At 42.1% G+C, this 18964-nt stretch overlaps 1 protein-coding gene across 6 annotated transcripts in view; it reads right to left on the bottom strand.

Moving 5' to 3' along the window:
* shtn3 (shootin 3) overlaps positions 1–18964 on the bottom strand; it is a 65322-nt gene continuing 46358 nt past the window's right edge. For 2 of the 6 annotated variants that reach the window (XM_061724817.1, XM_061724823.1), the window contains 8 exons: positions 18193–18352; positions 18053–18123; positions 15977–16074; positions 6105–6119; positions 5772–5834; positions 4604–4742; positions 3444–3726; positions 1–2290 (listed from right to left, as the gene is read on the bottom strand). In XM_061724817.1, the coding sequence (XP_061580801.1) occupies positions 2194–2290; positions 3444–3726; positions 4604–4742; positions 5772–5834; positions 6105–6119; positions 15977–16074; positions 18053–18123; positions 18193–18352 (926 nt within the window). In that variant the 3' untranslated portion in view covers positions 1–2193. The remainder of the gene's footprint in view (positions 2291–3443; positions 3727–4603; positions 4743–5771; positions 5835–6104; positions 6120–15976; positions 16075–18052; positions 18124–18192; positions 18353–18964) is intronic. The other 4 variants (XM_061724819.1, XM_061724818.1, XM_061724820.1 and 1 more) reach the window with 4 other exon arrangements.

Here is an 18964-nt window from a genome sequence, read left to right as displayed (position 1 = left end):
AATTTAAACTTTATTCACGAACTTTCAACTTTATTCTTGAAATTGTACTTCAACATTAATCTCCACATTTCGACTTTTTTCTCGAAATTGTATTTCAACATTCTCGACATTTCCACTTTTTTATCGATATTTCGACTTTTTTCTCAAATTTGTACTTCAACATTAATTTCGACATTACGACTTTTTTCTCTACATTTCGACTTTTTTCTCGAAATTGTCTTCCCCTCTCAAATATTTGTTCTCCTGCATGGCCCTGATACTCCTCCGTAGCAGTTTGCACGGGTCAGGTAGCGCTTGTCATCCCTGTGCACCAAACTTCAGCCGGCGGTGACTCGATCCCCACTAAAGAATCTGGCAACATTTCCATGAACCTAACTCCACTTTAACATCTCTCACTTGCAGGGAACCTTTCAGATCTGTGCAGGTTTGAGTTGGATTTTACCCCCTTAATCCACCACCAGCGTAGAGCACAAGACCAATCCGAAAAATATTTATAAATCAGCTCCCGGGAATCAACCCCCACATCCCCCACGGCGGTTAAAACACAGACTGTGGAGGGTAAGCAGAGGAAGCAAAGTGGCCCTGAGCACATCCTTTGTGCATCAAACAGAGGAGCGGCAGCGTGGTGCAGGTCAGAGAGTCGGAGGAACAGCTTTCCTCTCGGGGGTTTAGTGGAAAGCCTTCTGTCCAGTCGTTGCAGTCCCTTCCTTCAGTTTATAACCATGCAGTGAAACTGCTGAGGCTGCAGATGCAGGATGCTGCAAACGTCACTGATCCTCAGCTTGGTGTTGCAGCATCGAGCCGCCTCTAAGGAATAATCACGGATTTCTCACCAGTTACAGAAGGCACATGGAAAATAACGGGTCTGCGGTCTTTCCTGAAACCTGCTTTCTACTTTAAATCTACTGTAGGACTAAGGAGAGGAAACTGGCTCGCTGTGGGATGTTTCAGAACCAGAACAATGGGTTGTGGTTCTGAAACACTTCCTGAGGATTTTCAGAAAGTGTTTTTAGAGGATTTCCTGGATTTTATACACTCCTTAAGTTTATTTTTATTATGTTCAGTTTGATCATATTATCCTGCTCGTCTCGTTTTTTACGTGGGCAGCAGGTTCTTTAGATCACAGTAGGGTTGTTTTAGTTTTCTTGTTTAGCTTTCTTCAAATTTTTATTTTAATGACCTAATTTACTTTATAGTTTTCAACTTAAAAAAAGGGTTGTACTTTATGCATTTGTTTTCTGTTTGTGTGTTTAGTAAGTCTTTATATAACATTTTTGATACTTCTTTAGGTTTTAATGAGTTTCTTAAAACAGTTTTATCAGTTCCAGTGATTTATTTCTCTTCATATTTGTGTTTATTAGGTGCTCGTATGTAAAACAGAACAATCCTTTTTTTCTTCTTCAGGTTATAAGACTGTTTTTATATTTGATCTCCTTCTTTCACTCGTTTTTATTTCCTTGACAGATGTTTCTGCACGTTTGTGAACCTACTTTTCTTCGTTTTAGTTATAATGTTTTGTTTATGCCAGATTATGCTGATGATCTCTTAACCTGTTTATTATTTGATCTCAGAATAAAGCGGAGGATTTTTGATCAGAACGCTGACGCCCCCGTGTGGTCAGAGCTGGTATTACTATCTAAGGTCGCTTGAATTCATCTGCATCTCGGAGATGAATTCATCTCGGTATTTTTGTAGAACTCAACCTTCAAACATGGCAAAGGACTGCAGCTGTCACTGTCTATTTTCTTGCATAGCAAAGAAAAATGTCTCTGCGTTGGTTAAAAAAAGAACCTCAGAAAGAGACGACATGCAAGAAAGACGGGAGTTCAAATAGAAAACAGATTCCTAGGAAAACGAGCCCGTTGAACCAGAGAAGTATCATGTGCAGATTTAAGCTAGACACGAGTGACAGTTGCAGTCTTTGCAGGGTTCATGTCACGTTTCCCACCGAGCCGTCGTCGGCTCCAGGAAACATTGGCACCGAGACTCAGGCTGCTACAGAAACCCGCCGGCTCTGTAACATGCACGCTGTCGCTGCCGGCTCCTCTGCGCTTTGAGATATTTGAGAAAACAACTTTTCCATTCTGGATTTGATCCAACAAACATAAAAGGCCAACATGTTAAAGCTCCCGCCCCTCTCACACGAGCACCAATCAGACTGCAGGAACAGAACTGGGGTCGTCAGAGTTCATCCTAGCACTCGGCGTCGGTGGTGACGGCGGCGGCGATGGCGGCGTCCTCGCTGGGCTCCGGCTGGCTGAGGCCGTTTGGTTTGTCGCGATCCTCCTCGCTGGCGCCGCGGCGACGGACCGGAGAAAGAAACCCAGGAGAGTGAGTTGGGAATCAGACTTGATTTGTGTTTCAGATAGGCCGGTGTTGAAAAAAAAATCGATTCTCCGATTCTAAATCGATTCTCATATTAATTCCTAAAAAAATCGATTCGTATGTCTAAAGATCGATTTTTTTTTTTCATCATTACATATGTATTTTTGTATTTATGCTCAAACAAGGATGTTTTGTTGGGCATGATGTTTTTGCCTTTAAATATGTTTAAAGGTATGAAAACATTAAAGTTTTCATTATAATTGCATACATTGTCTATATTTCATTACTTTATACAGGACTGTCTCAGAAAATTTGAATATTGTGATAAAGTTCTTTATTTTCTGTAATGCAATTAAAAAAACTAAAATGTCATACATTCTGGATTCATTACAAATCAACTGAAATATTGCAAGCCTTTTATTATTTTAATATTGCTGATTATGGCTTACAGTTTAAGATTAAGATTCCCAGAATATTCTAATTTTTTGAGATAGGATATTTGAGTTTTCTTAAGCTGTAAGCCATGATCAGCAATATTAAAATAATAAAAGGCTTGCAATATTTCAGTTGATTTGTAATGAATCCAGAATGTATGACATTTTTGCATTACAGAAAATAAGGAACTTTATCACAATATTCTAATTTTCTGAGACAGTCCTGTATATACTGTCTTGGGGTTACATTTGCATAAAATGCTAAAAACCAAATTCTCAAAAATTAAAAACCCGAAAAAGACCAAAAATGGAAAAAATTAAAACGGAATGTGGGAAGAAATAAAACCAATTTCATCTGTCTCTGTTTGCTGCCCTGGATCTGTTTGATAAATCTACCCCACGATGTTTCTGAAAGCAGTTCTATCAGCATTCTGGGAGCTGATTGGTCCTTACAGCATCATTAGCTGCCAATACTTGCTGTTAAATCTCAATATAATACTAGTATTAATATGTTGCATAACTACACAGTCATATAATTCATGCAACAGCTCCAAAAACAGTTTTAATAACACTAACCCAAATCCATATCGGAATCGAATCGAATCTTCATAATCGATTCTGAATCTTAAGAATGGAATCGATTCTTGACATTTGAATGGATCCCCAGACGCAGCAGAGCGTTACCTGCTGATGCAGCCGTTGCTGACCGGAGACGCGGCGACGACATCCTTCTCCGAGCTGCAGGACCTCCTGTCCCTCCCCACGTCGGAGCTCTTCCTCCGGGCCACGGCCGGCCCCGGGCCCGAGCCCCGTCTCTCCGGGCTGACCCGGGGCCCCGGCGGGTCGGGGGGCAAGCACAGCCCCCCGGGGCCGTCCGGGTCCCTGCCCGAGTCCCTGCCCGAGTCGCTGCTGGTGCGTCGTCCGTTCAGGCTGTCTGAGGACGAGACGTGGCTCATCTGGCCCTCATCTGGGGATCAGAGGGACAACCACAACTAGTTTGTGATATTTAACCGTTCTATAATACATCCATGTATTTAACCTGGAAAACTACGGAAGAGGATTAGGGCCATGCAGGAGAACAAATATTTGAGAGCGGAAGATTTTTTTTGATTGTGCACTTTGAGAAAAAAGTCGAAATGTCGAGAATAAAGTTGAAATACAATTTTGTGAATAAAGTCAAAATGTCGAGATTAATGTTGAAATAAAATTTCAAGAATAAAGTTGAAATTGCATGAATAAAGTTGAAATTTCGAGAATAAAGTTGAAATACAATTTCGTGAATAAAGTTGAAATGTCGAGAATAATGTTGAAATAAAATTGTATTTCAACATTAATCTCGACATTTCGACTTTTTTCTCGAAGTGCACAATAAAAAAAAATCTTTTTATAAATATTTTTTCTCCTGCAACTAATTTAGTTACTAATTACTGTTTCAATTAAGATTTAAGCTTACAATCATGAAAAGACTGAGCTACTGAGACGTGATTTAAATCTGGAAATGAACTCTATGAACACCACATCAAGATATATCATGCAGATTGGGATTAAAAAATGCATAAATAGTATTTGGGGAGCTGAGCGTCACAAATCTTTGATTTGATGCTCTTTTGCTTTGAATTATTAAAATCTTGTTCCTGTTTTCTTTCTCTTGTTTCACTTATTAGATAGGTCAAAATGGATAACAGAAATAAAAGCTGGCCTATTTAAGAGTTTATACTTTATACAAAAATAATCCAACAATACAAACTGTCCATAAGAGGAATGAGTTTTAAATTTTACATGAACACTTTTGTGTCATTTCAAATCAAACAAACATATTGATTATCTGCTGCAGCCGTCCTTACCTCCGGAGCCGGCCTCTCCCGCTTTGTTGCGTCGGCGTCTCAGGATGACCTCCAGCTCGCTCCGTCCCTCGTCCTTCTTCCCCGGCAGCGAGGGCCCCGGCTCCTGGGAGCCTCGGCTGGGGCTCCTCTTCACCGTCTCCTGGGCCAGAAAACACATATCAGAAACCACGAAGCCTGATGGGAGAAGGCTTCCTCGCTTGATTTAAAGGGGTGCCTCCTTGTTTTTGAGGTGGAAGCTACAAATTTGGGTCTTCCCAGGGTTTGGACGCAGGTGGTTTTCCAAATAGTATGTGGACATATCTGTCAGTCCTTGTTCCAGGGTCGACTCCACTTCCGGGAAGTTCCAGTCGACTAAAAGTCTGAGCATTTTAGTCTTATTTTAGTCAGAATTGTCCAGGACCATTTTAGTCTAGTTTTAGTCAAAGATTGTATTTAGCCAAACTCATTTTACAATTCAAACAAGGTTTTCTTATTGTTATATTATTGTTATCTTATAGACTCAAGAATACATTCATTCCAGATACAGAAGACTCTAATTTGAGTTTACAACATATTTATTTTTCTTAATTTCTCCCCATCTTTTTCTTTTTTAACGACACATTGGGTTTTCTTTTCCACGTCTATGTAGGAAAGTGTATCCAAAGATGTTCTCTTCTTCTTCTCCCCGCGTTTCTCTATGTAACTTTGTTTTTAATGTACGTGAACCTAGAGGTCTGCGTTAACGGCATCAGCCTCTAACTCTGCAGCTGCATCTTCTGGATCTGATTCCCCGCTGCAGCGACTGGGATTGAGGACTAACGTCACCCAGCAGAACTAAACCAGAGAAACTACTGAAAACATGGATGTTAACGATCTTTGGTAGAACATTTCGTGTCGTTTTGGTCAACGAAAATGAAGACACATTTTAGCAGAGTTTTTATTTTGTAATCTACATTTTAGTCTGGTTTTTATTCCTCTACGTCGATATTGCATTATATATTTAATTATCATTATCGTTATCGTCACATGACCAGCATTTTCATTGCGTCTCGTCTCGTTTTCCTCAGGTGATAAAGGTTCGTTGACGACGATATTTAGTCATAATTTAGTTCAGACCAGTCTGATGGCAGCAGCTTGAACATAAAAAACAGTTTAAGAGCCAACGACGGCTGATGAGAGAAGCTTTTACCAGGATGCCTTTCAGCTCCTCCATGGCGCTCTCCTGCGGCTTCTCCTCGACGGCCGGAGGCTGCTGAGGAACACAAGACACCAGGATTAGGCTTTGAAACGTCACCAGACCTGTCTGATCAGAGGACAACATCAGGGGGTGCTGGGGGGGCTGAGGGGGGGGCTACCTTCACCTGCTCAAACTCAACAAAACCTCACAGAGTTAGTTTTCCTCCGGAGAGCAGGCACAGGTAGCCCGAATGGAGGTTAAGGTCAGGGGGGGGATGGGTCTCTCTCTCTGGGGAAAGACGGCAGCTTTACATCAGGGGATCGATGCAAAGGTCAGTGTACTCACTTTTACTGCTACTTTCTGTGGCAGCAGGAGGGAGAGAGAAAAGAGCAATCAGGCAGAGTGACCCGAGATCCCGCAGCAGGACTAGGGGACCTACTATGAAAAACAGGTTTTCTCTTGCTTTAACATATATAAAGTGGTCTCCCCTCAGCCTGCCAACTCAGAGAAGGAGGAAAGCAACCAAATTCTGCAGTGTCTGTACAGCCGCCCGGATGAGCCGTCCAGTGTGATGTGGATCTACGAGCCGTTCAGATTCTGCAGATTTTCGTTACGTAACCAAAATGCAAACCACGCCCACAACTATAAAACCGTGTAACTGCATGAGAGCGTCCGACTATCGCGTCGCACTGCGTGACATCGGACGCTCTCTGTCCATCTCCCTCCAGCAGCTGCCACTTTATTGACTTCTCAATACTTCTCATTTCAACTAACTGGATCAGCCGTTCCTCATCCATGACTGTTTCCTACAGCGCTTTCAACCGGCTTTCAACGTGAGCGGCAGGAAGAAAATAGAAGCAGGGCGTCTGACAAATGTTCAGCTCAAAATGGCGCGCCAAGTCGCACTGCAAAGCGCGATGCGGCCAGTTAGGACATATAGAAAATAAAGCAATGGAATTGATTTTGTCGCTGACGCTCACTGTAACTGTCTGTGAGACAGAGTTAATTGTTTAGTTAATTTTATAACATTTTACATGTTATAAAAACTCAAATATGTCTTAAGTTCAGAAGCGTTTTAAGGTTTAAGGATATTTTATTTTGAAAGGGTGTGGTCACTTCCCCTGGTCTGTCGGGAGGGTCAACTGAGGGATTGTGGGTCAAAAGTAAAGCGCGGGACCACAGACAATGGAGGCAGGATGGCATGACACGGGATGAAGAATTGCACTGTGTTCAAGAGGCGCAAACGGTAACTGTGTCTAACATCAAATGTATTTTATTTAGTTTGTGATTGTGTACAAAATGCTTGGAAAAGACTGGACACTTCAAGTATTTATTTGTATAAGTTGGGTCAGCATTTAATTACAATGGACTCATGGACTTTCTGCTTCTGTTTGTAGTTTTCACGGTGTTATATGATTTTGACGACGGAGGAGAAGGAGAAATAAAGAGAGAAAATCAAGACATCAGTATGAATCGTGGCCCTTTGTTGAACCGGTGTAGCTACAGTGAAAACGTACCGCTAACGAGGCCGACAGCTAACCGAGAGCTAACCGAGAGCTAACAGCTAACCGAGAGCTAATGCTACGCATGTCCGAGGTTTCCGAAGCAAGACTGCTGGAGCGACGTGTGGCCGGAACGTCCAGGAGCCGACCAGAGAGAGAGAGAGCGTCTACCGAGACTTCATCACGGCTTGCTGGAGACAGAGAGGACGGCATCGTCAACCACCGGAGCGGGCTTGCTGCTGAGAGACGACGGGGCCGCAGATCGCGAAGTACCGCGACTTGACCACCAGGGGGCAGCGTTTACCAGCGAGTGCTACAGCTCTTCATATCCTTACCTGCTTCAGCTTGCGTGGTCTCCAGCCGTCTGCAGAGCAGCTCTGCAGGGAGCATTTAATTTGAGTGCCAACCTTCAACTGTGTGAACATTTGTATGGTTAAAAGAGCTTAACTATTAAGCAACAGAGGTTTTAAGTGAAATGCTAAATATTCCTGCTTTATCTTATATGAATGTTCTGTGGGTTTTGACTGAAGAGTTTAAAATGCATTACCAAATGAGTGCTTAAGAGGTTTATAAGAGTAAATGTTGCTACCTATCAGTTCTGCCACATACGTATGCTTGGCAATAATTTAGTCATAAAAACGGTAACATTTCTATCTCATTGCCATGTCAATTCTCAGTGAAAAAGCAGAATGTGAGGCCCCTAGTGAGCATGTTGAGTCCCTTCAAGCAGAGTTGGTAAGATTAAATGAACGGTTAAAATTTCAAATTGATGAGGCTGAAATAGAAAAACTAGAGACACGTATTGATGATATCAATGCTAAAATAAAAATTCAAAAGGTATCAGTAACAGAATCTACCTCCAGGGTTGAACCCCGTAAATCCTCACGGGAGAGAAAGTTAACTCCCAAAATGCTGGAACTAAAGCAACAAGAGAGCTCTCAAAAAGAGAATAAGTTTATCTCCATTTATGACAAATGGAAGGAGCTAATTAAAGCTGCACGCTCCGAACTCAAAAATGAGTGCTCTGACAATGACTTGTGTTGCATGATGGACGATGTTGAAGGGATAGAGGCTGAAGTGAGAGATGCATATGAGAATATCCGAGCACAGTCTGCACCTTCCACTGACATCAGACGTAAAATGGATTCATGCACAGCAGTAACTGCAGATGTGATGGCGATGATGAAGGTGCGCTTGAGTGAAGTGGGGCAAGAGGACTTTGATGCTAAGGCAGAAAATGCAAGATTACACATGATACTTGACAAAGAGTATGCTCAGTCAATATTTAGTGCTTCAGTCCCCAAATCGGTTTGTAGCAACCAGTCAAGATGTCCATCAGAGCAGCAAAGTATCACTGTAAAAAGAGTAGACTGTGTCGCACAACTTGCTGCCAAAAAAGCAGAAATTGAAATGGAGGAGGTAATTGCTGCACAAAGGCATGAACTTAAAAGACTGGAAAATCAGCGGGATCTTCAAGTGATTGCCGCTAAGATGAAAGCTTATTCTGAAGCAGACTCAGGTGAGGCCCTTAGAGCAGGTGAGACGATTCACTGTCCTCCTGTGTCTATCAGAGACAAAGATATAAAAAAGGAACAATTAAATCAAAACAATGACACTGAACAAAACAGTGTAAGCAAAGACATTTCTTTAGTGCAAGCATTACATGACACAATGGCACTCACCAGACTCCCAGCACCAGAGCCATCAGTCTTCTCAGGAGACCCACTCAAGTTCATTGAATGGACCACTAGTTTCAAAGCACTGATAGAACGAAGATGTACAAATCCAGCTGACAGACTATTTTACCTTCAGAAGTACATCAGCGGTGAAGCACGGTCAGTGTTGGAAGGAAGCTTCTACAGGAAGGATGAAGACGCTTACAACCAAGCTTGGGAGGCACTGAATGCTCGTTACGGTCATCCCTTTGTAATCCAGCGTGCTTACAGAGAAAAACTGAATAATTGGCCAAAGATTAGCTCAAGAGACTCTGTTAAACTCAGACAATACAGTGATTTTCTGACTGCTTGCAGCAATGCCATGCCACACATTAAAGGTCTTCAAGTGTTAAACGATTGTGAAGAAAATCAGAGGATGCTACAAAAACTCCCTGATTGGGTGACATCTAGCTGGAATCGTCATGTAACAAAACAGCTGAAAGAAACACATGAATATCCCAGTTTCAAAGAGTTTGCCAAGTTTTTGGCTAACGAGGCAGATGTAGCATGCAACCCTGTAACATCCTTCTATGCATTGAAATCATATGAAGAAAGACCTTCCAGAGACATGAAGCGGCCAAAAGCCAATGTGTTCATCACAAATACAAAAGAGTCAGAAAAATCCCACACAGTGATGAAAACCCAAGGTGCTGTGGAGAACAGCACAAGAGACAAAAATGAAACAAAGAGGGTAAATATGCCATTCAGTACTTTAAGTCCAGTTAAATGCATGTACTGCAGTGAAAATCATTCCATTCACAAATGTCAGACATTTGCTAATAAGTCACAAGAAGAAAAAAAAAGATTCATACTGGATAAAAACCTGTGTTTTGGCTGTCTTAGGAAAGGACACAACTCAAAGGACTGCAGAAACAAAGCAACATGTAGCATATGCAAAAAATACCATCCTACACCGTTGCATGAGCACCGCAGCATTGTTCCAGACACGTCTCCCCATGCAGCGGGGCAGGCAGAAGAAAAGTCATCTTCACTCTCTTGCTCCATAGACAAAGGTGATGGTGGGAGCACATCCATGACAGTGCCGGTGTGGCTCTCATCAATCGCAACCCCTGAAACAGAGACATTGGTATACGCCTTGTTAGACACGCAGAGTAGCACTACTTTTGTAGACAAAGAGGTGTGTGAGAAAATGGGTGCAGGTTTAGAGCCAGTCAAGTTAAAGCTTACCACTATGATGGGAAAAGATTCCATTGTTTCAAGTGACAGAGTTAGTGGTCTTAGAGTCAGAGGGTTTTCCTCACATAGCTTTGTTAACTTGCCACCTGCATACACCAGAGATTTTATCCCACTTGAACGCACACACATTCCTACTCCTGCAACAGCTAAGAGATGGAAACACCTGAATGCTATAGCACAGGAAATACCAGAGTTGTTAGATTGTGAAGTTGGACTCTTAATCGGCTATGACTGTTGCAGAGCATTAGCACCACGACGTGTTATTACAGGTGGTGACGAAGAGCCATATGCCATTAGGACTGACTTAGGGTGGAGCATTGTTGGCAGCTCACCAAAGATTTACAAGTCAACAGAAGTGACAGGTCTGTGCCATCGTGTGTCCGTTAAAGAGCTTCCATCATTGACACCAGCTGCTGTTCTCAGAGTCCTTGAATCTGATTTTAGAGACACAAGCTATGGGGAAAAGACCATATCACAAGATGATATTCAGTTCATGCAGATCTTGAACCAGTCAATACACCAGAACTCAGATGGCCACCTGGAAATGCCGCTTCCTTTCAAAACACGTCCACACCTACCAGAAAACAAGCGCCTTGCTCTGGTGCGACTGAAGCACCTGAAAGGAAAACTTGAGAGAAATCCCAAATTCAAGGAGGACTATGTTAAATTCATGGCAGGCGTCATCGAAGGTGGGGAAGCAGAGAAGGCGGAAGACTCGCCCCAAGACGGCAATGTGTGGTACATTCCACATCAGGGAGTTTATCACCCTAGAAAACCAGAGAAAATTAGAGTCGTATTTGATTGTTCTGCTAAATATGAGGGTACAGCTCTAAATGATCACTTACTGACAGGACCTGATCTCATCAATGGTCTGACAGGGGTTCTCTGTAGATTCCGCAAACATCCAGTTGCAATCATCTGTGATGTAGAGAAAATGTTTCATGGATTCCATGTAAGCAAAGAGGACAGAAATTACTTGCGGTTTCTTTGGTGGGAACAGGGGGATACCAATTCAGAGCCAAAAGAATATCGCATGAAGGTCCACCTCTTCGGGGCAGCATCCTCCCCTGGGTGCGCCAATTATGGTATGAAGTTCTTAGCAAGTGAAAATGAAAAAGAGTATCCATCTGCAGCCAACTTCATAAAGAAACATTTTTATGTTGATGATGGCCTCATCAGTGTAAAATCAGCAGACAAAGCCATCAAATTGGTGAAAGAGACACAAACTGTGTGTGCAAAGGGGAAACTGCATCTCCACAAGTTTATTTCCAACAACAGGAAAGTTTTGGAGTCAATTCCAGACTGTGAACGAGCCAGTGGAGTTCACGATGTAAATCTCAGCCAGGGAGACCTTCCTGTTCAGACTGTGTTGGGAGTTAAGTGGAATGTAACCAGTGACACTTTCTCTTTCAGTACGCCTCTGGAGGAAAAACCAGCAACACGGAGAGGAATTCTTTCAACTGTAGCCTCTGTGTTTGACCCCCTCGGCTTCCTTGCTCCTTTTCTCCTATTAGGAAAGAAAGTGTTACAAGAAATGTGTCAAAAGGGCATAGCATGGGATGAACAGTTGCCCTTGGACTTGAAGCCACAGTGGAAAAATTGGCTGAATGATCTGGAGAACCTGCAAAAGCTCCACATCCCACGATGCTTTGCTCCTGAAGCCTTAGGAGAGGTTCAAAGAGTCGAGTTGCATCACTTTTCGGATGCGAGTAGCTATGGTTACGGTCAATGTTCATACATCCGAGTGGTGAGTGAAGATAAAGTTCATTGCTCTTTAATCATAGGCAAAGCCAGAGTCGCTCCCACAAAAGTTGTAACCATACCAAGACTTGAGTTGACAGCTGCCGTGGTCTCAGCAGCAGTCAGTAGCATGATAAAAGAGGAGCTAGAACTCAAAATTGACCAGGAATACTTTTGGACTGACTCGAAAGTAGTTCTAGGCTACATTGCTAATGAAGCCCGTAGGTTTCATGTTTTTGTCGCGAATAGAGTACAAAGAATCAGAGATACAACAGATCCAGCCCAGTGGTACCACATTGATACGGATCAAAATCCGGCTGATCATGCCTCTAGAGGCCTCAAGGTGGCAGACTTGATCAATTCCAATTGGTTTACTGGACCAAAATTCCTCTGGGAAAGAGAAATTGCCACACCAAAAGCAAATCCAGAGCTCATGGTAGGAGATCCTGAGATAAAAACAACGCAAGCACTGCAAATCAGTGTAGTCAAGGAAGAGAATTTCCTGCAGAGATTTGAAAGATTCTCTAAGTGGCATACTGTATTGAACGTTGTAGCTCGAATCCTACGGCTAGCAAAAAGAGACAAATCACCAGAGCTCATAACAGTTGATGAAAGGAGAAAGGCTAGTTTAGTGCTTCTGAGACTAGCACAGAGAGATGCCTTCAAAGAGGAGATACTCAAGCTCAAGCAGGGAAAATTGTCACATAATAATCCGTTGTTTCAGTTTGATCCAGTACTGCAGGAGGGTGTCCTCAGGGTGGGAGGGAGATTAAAAGCAGCTTCCTTACCTCTTGACCGGAAACATCCTGCCATTTTGCCAAAAGATGGAGTTGTCACACGCCTGATCCTGGACTACTGTCATGAAAAAACTCAGCATCAGGGCAGAGGTCAAACACTCAATGAACTGAGAGCAAATGGCTACTGGATTCTTGGTGGCAGTAAAGTTGTGGCAAATCAAATCAAACAATGTGTCCCATGCAGAAAAGCTACAGGCCTACAGAAACACAAAAAATGGCTGATCTACCTGTGAACCGCATCAACCACTCACCACCGTTCACATTCTGTGGGATGGACTGCTTTGGACCCTTTCCAACTAAACAGGGTCGGAAAGAAAGTAAGAGATATGGTCTGATATTCACTTGTTTAACATCAAGAGCCATTCACCTTGAGATGCTTGAGGATCTAACAACAGATGCATTCATTAATGCTTTGAGATGCTTTATAGCTATCCGAGGGCCCGTAAGAGAAATCAGATCAGATCAGGGAACAAATTTTGCAGGGGCTAAGAATGAACTCTCAAAAGCTCTAAATGAAATGGACAAAGACAGAGTGGCTGCTTATTTAGCAGAGAGACAGTGTGACTTTGTAATGAATGTACCTGATGCTAGTCACATGGGAGGTGTATGGGAGCGGCAGATCAGGACAGTGAGGAGTGTTATGACTTGGGCCCTCTCAAAGAGTGTTGGGAGATTAGATGATGCATCCTTAAGAACATTTTTCTATGAAGCCATGTCAATAATAAACAGCCGCCCACTCACTATCGACAGCATCAGTGATCCTAAAGGTGAAGAACCACTTACACCAAACCATTTACTTACCATGAAAACCTCTGTCCCTCTGCCTCCTCCAGGAAAATTTGAGGCAGAAGATCTGTATGCCAAGAAAAGGTGGCGCAGAGTACAATATTTATCTGAACAATTCTGGTGTAGGTGGAAGAAAGAATATTTGACAAACATCACTTTGAGGCAAAAGTGGCATTCTCCACGACGCAATGTTAAAATTGGAGATGTTGTCATCCTTAAAGATGAGGGATCTTCTCGCAACGAATGGAGACTGGGAAGAGTACTAAGTGTTTGTACAGATGATGATGGTTTGGTGCGTAAAGCCACCATACAAATAGGTAACAAGAAACTAGGAAAGAAAGGTCAAAGGTTAACTAATCCATCTATTATTGATCGCCCTATTCACAAGCTTGTTGTGTTAGTGGAAAGTAACTGAATGTATTTTCGTTACCAAAATGTGTAACATGTTCTGGTGTTGAGAGATGTATAACCATTCTTAATCTCAGGGTTTTTCTCCCATACTTCTTTTGTGTGTTGCTGAGAAATTACTAGATGTATTCAAGGTCAAAGGTGATCATAAATCATAGTAATTGGTGGGAGTGTAACTGTCTGTGAGACAGAGTTAATTGTTTAGTTAATTTTATAACATTTTACATGTTATAAAAACTCAAATATGTCTTAAGTTCAGAAGCGTTTTAAGGTTTAAGGATATTTTATTTTGAAAGGGTGTGGTCACTTCCCCTGGTCTGTCGGGAGGGTCAACTGAGGGATTGTGGGTCAAAAGTAAAGCGCGGGACCACAGACAATGGAGGCAGGATGGCATGACACGGGATGAAGAATTGCACTGTGTTCAAGAGGCGCAAACGGTAACTGTGTCTAACATCAAATGTATTTTATTTAGTTTGTGATTGTGTACAAAATGCTTGGAAAAGACTGGACACTTCAAGTATTTATTTGTATAAGTTGGGTCAGCATTTAATTACAATGGACTCATGGACTTTCTGCTTCTGTTTGTAGTTTTCACGGTGTTATATGATTTTGACGACGGAGGAGAAGGAGAAATAAAGAGAGAAAATCAAGACATCAGTATGAATCGTGGCCCTTTGTTGAACCGGTGTAGCTACACTCACTCTCATTGCATGCAGTTAGGACACGGTAACTCCGCCGGCCGGAGCTTCCGCCATTTTTTCGTAGCGGTGTATCGCGTCATTCAGGCAGCCAATCAGCACAGAGCCTCATTATCATAGCCCCGCCCACTCAGAATCCTGCATAGATAATGAGGTTAGAGAATGGGAAGATAAAGACATGGATCAGAGGCTGAATTTCTAATTTATTTAGCAAAAACAATCAAAAGCTTGTTTTTAAGACATTCAAGGTCTGTTTAAAATAGGTATTAGATGCCATAATAGATCCCCTTTAATTCAGCCTCCCGTGAAGCAGAATTCACGTCTCCAGATGTGAGGCCCTGAAGAGCCCGACTGCGGCTCCTGGTTCGATGCCACCGACTGCTCTTCTCTCTCCGGCTGCAGCCTCACCTGTGGTTTCCAGAGTTTCCAGAAGTGGGATGGGAGGCAGAGCCTTCAGCTATCAGGGTCCTCTCTCCGGAAACCAGCTACCCGTTTGTGAAATCTGCCTTTAATTAGACTGGAAACTAATAGTCTGCACTAATACAACTGCACTGACCCCTGACCCCTGACCACCATAAGCTCCCTCATACTGGGCAATATTCTTTCATTCATTTATGTGCAATATTACAATATCTCTTCAGAACAGCTTTTAATGTGTGATTTGTTTCTTATCCTTTATCTTATCTTTTATCTCTTATCTTTTTTATCCTGTAGTTTTTAATTTCTCTCTATGTTTTATCTTTGTGTCTGTGAAGCGTCTTTGAGATCTTTTAAAAGCGCTTTATAAATAAAATTGATGATTATTATTATTCTTTCATTCATTTATGTGCAATATTCTTTCATTCACTTATTTTTATAGTGTATATATATTTTTATACCACGGTCTGTGTAAATACTCTATTCTGATTGGCTGGCAGGTGTAGGTTATAAGTTATAACCTACAGTGATAACCTACAACTAGAAAACAAGTTTGGTCAAATTGCCTGATAACTTTAGGTGGTAACCACGGCAACGGAGATTCAGAGAAGAGCCGGCTACCGCAGGACGGCGACATGAGGGATTTTGTAATTTCTTTTAATTTATTTGGTGAATTTAACAATTTTGATGACTGGGATGCAGAAGAGGAGAGAAAAGAAAATGAAAAGAAAATGAAAAGAAACCGGAGAAACGGCACAAGGAGGTGACATGTCCTCCGGAGCACAGCTGCCCGCCGTCTCTCTGATGCCGGGCTGGAAACTCGCCAGATCATGCCGGTGACGGGACATCGCTGTGAGAGCAGCCTGCAGGCCTGCATGCTGCTCTCACAGCCCCGAGGTCGGGCTGCTAACGAGCCCCAAGGTCGTGCTCGTTAGCAGAAACAGAGGCGGCACTAACCTGAACCTTGGGGTCCTGAGTCTTGACGGGCCGCAGGACGACGCCGTGCTTGATCCGCTCCATCATCTCGTTCACCGCCTTCACCTTCACGTCGTCCGCTGCAGGCGGAGACGGAGAGTTCAGAGTTCAGGGTTCAGGGTTTAGGATTTAGGGTTTAGGGTTCAGGGTTCAGGTTCAGGGTTCAGGTTGAGGATTCAGGGTTCAGGTTCAGGGTTCAGGTTCAGGGTTCAGGGTTCAGGGTTTAGGGTTCGGGGTTTAGGGTTCGGGGTTCAGGGTTCAGGGTTCAGGGTTCAGGGTTTAGGGTTCGGGGTTTAGGGTTCAGGGTTCAGGTTCAGGGTTCAGGTTCAGGGTTCAGGGTTCAGGGTTTAGGGTTCGGGGTTCAGGGTTCAGGGTTCAGGATTCAGGGGTCATAGTCCATGGGCCAGACCAGATATCAGCACCACTCAAGGTGACCAAACTTGCTTATAATTTTTTTTAAATATCCACGTTTATAGATGATATTTTGGTATGATAACCTTCCTGAGTGGCAGCTGGATCAGAGTTATCAGCTCATGAAGTTACCCAGCCCCTTCAGAAAATTACATTTTAGATGCTGCTGCATATCCTGGTTTAGACTCATGTACAGGATATCTGTCAATGTGTCACAATATTGTCTTTGGTATAATTTTAAAGGTGACCTTTTAAGCATTCATTGATGCTAAGATGTGAATCTTTCTGACCAACATAGAGGTCACTGCAGCTCTTTAAACTATAAACAACACACATTTTTACACAATTTTCGCCTAAATGATATATCTTTTAGCCCTGTGTCATTTAGGAACAACAGAGACATGAGCTTATAACTATGATCCAGCTGCCACTCAGGAAGGGTTATCATACCAAAATATCATCAATAGACATGGATATTTTCAAAAATCATAAGTAAGTTTTGTTACCTTGAGTGGTACTGACACGTGGGCTCTGGCCCCTGGACCATAGACATATATACGTAGACGCCCCATCGAGCGCTTAGCTGTACGTCAACGCCGCCGCCATATTGGATGTGGCAAGACTGGGCTGCAAACTAATACAAGTAAATGGACTTATTTTCATAAAGCGCCTTTCTACAAAGAAATTTACGTTTTACGTCTCATGTATTCATTCACACATGTACTAATATACTTGGCACAAAATATATTATATTTAATTTTCTTATATGGCAAAAATAAGAACTTTATTGATCCCACATATGAGTAATTCATGTTATATCATCTATATATATAGAACAAGGTAGTGCCGAAAAACAAAATAAGAATGTTATTTGTTGTCTAAAAAATGGTTCAAATGTTATTTTATTGTCTGAAAAATTGTTCAGATATGTTATTTTTTTCCTTGAAAATTTTAAAATATATTTTTGTTGATGAGAAACTATGTTTCTCTATTTTGCTTATTTTGAATGTCAGGAATTATTTTGAATGTCAGGAAGCATATTTTACATAAACATATTTAAAATTTTTCAAGAAACAAAGTAACATATTAAAACAATTTTTCAGGTTTTTTCAGTTATTTTATTATCTGAAAAATGGTTCAAACGTTATTTTATTGTCTGAAAAATTGTTCAAATTTGTTATTTTGTTACTTGTACATTTTTAAATATGTTTTGTTGATGAGAAAATATGTTTCTCTATTTTTTTTATTTTTGTCAGGGGGATATATATATTGTTTTTCGGCACTACCTCTACCTGATATAACATGAATTACTCCTATGTGGGATCAATAAAGTTCTTATTTTTGCCATCTGAGAAAAAATTTAATATATTATATTTGGTGCCTAACTGTTTCCCAAGTATATTAGTGCGTGTGTGAGTGAATAAATGAGACGTAAAACGTACATTTCTTTGTAGAAAGGCGTTTTATGAAAATAAGTCAATTTACTTGTATTAGTTCACAGCGCAGTCTTGCCACATCCAATATGGCGGCGACGTTGACGTATCACAGCAGCAGGCAAGAACACTCGATGCGGCGTCTACGTATATATGTCTATGCCCTGGACTACCAGGTTCAGGGGTCAGGGGTCAGCGGTGCGAGGACCCTCACCTGCAGGCGGCTCCACCTTGGCCGGGGCTTTGGAGGTCTTGGAGGTTTTCCTCATGATGGCGATCAGCGAGCTGCAGAGAGCAGCTCAGTCAGACACGAGCTAACACCTGCACAGGTGTCATGATGGGGGGGGGGCTCACCTGAGGGGGTTGCACCTGGAGGGCGGGGGCGGCGGGGGAGGGGGCGGAGGAGGAGGAGGGGGCGGGGGCGGCTGAGGGGGCGGGGCAGGAGGCGGGGCCACCCCAGGGCTCTCGCTGGTCGTCACGGAGATCTGGTCCTGGACGTCCTGCAGCTCGTCCACTGTGGAGAGAAGATGGACCCGGTAACCACACGTACTAGTACTACTAAATACTAATACTAATACTACTGACTACTAATACTACTGACTACTAATACTACTGACTACTAATGCTACTGACTACTAATACTACTAACTACTAATACTACTGACTAATGATACTACTGACTACTAATGCTACTGACTACTAATACTACTAACTACTAATACTACTGACTACTAATACTACTGACTACTAATACTACTAACTACTAATACTACTGACTAATGATACTACTGACTACTAATGCTACTGACTACTAATACTACTAACTACTAATACTACTGACTACTAATACTACTGACTACTAATACTACTAACTACTAATACTACTGACTAATGATACTACTGACTACTAATGCTACTGACTACTAATACTACTAACTACTAATACTACTGACTAATGATACTACTGACTACTAATACTACTGACTACTAATGCTACTGACTACTAATACTACTAACTACTAATACTACTGACTAATGATACTACTGACTACTAATGCTACTGACTACTAATACTACTAACTACTAATACTACTGACTACTAATACTACTGACTACTAATACTACT

This window comes from Cololabis saira, chromosome 7 (assembly GCF_033807715.1).
Source record: "Cololabis saira isolate AMF1-May2022 chromosome 7, fColSai1.1, whole genome shotgun sequence".
In the NCBI taxonomy this organism is placed as follows: Eukaryota; Metazoa; Chordata; class Actinopteri; order Beloniformes; family Belonidae; genus Cololabis; species Cololabis saira.
This window is presented reverse-complemented; position numbering and strand designations above follow the sequence as displayed.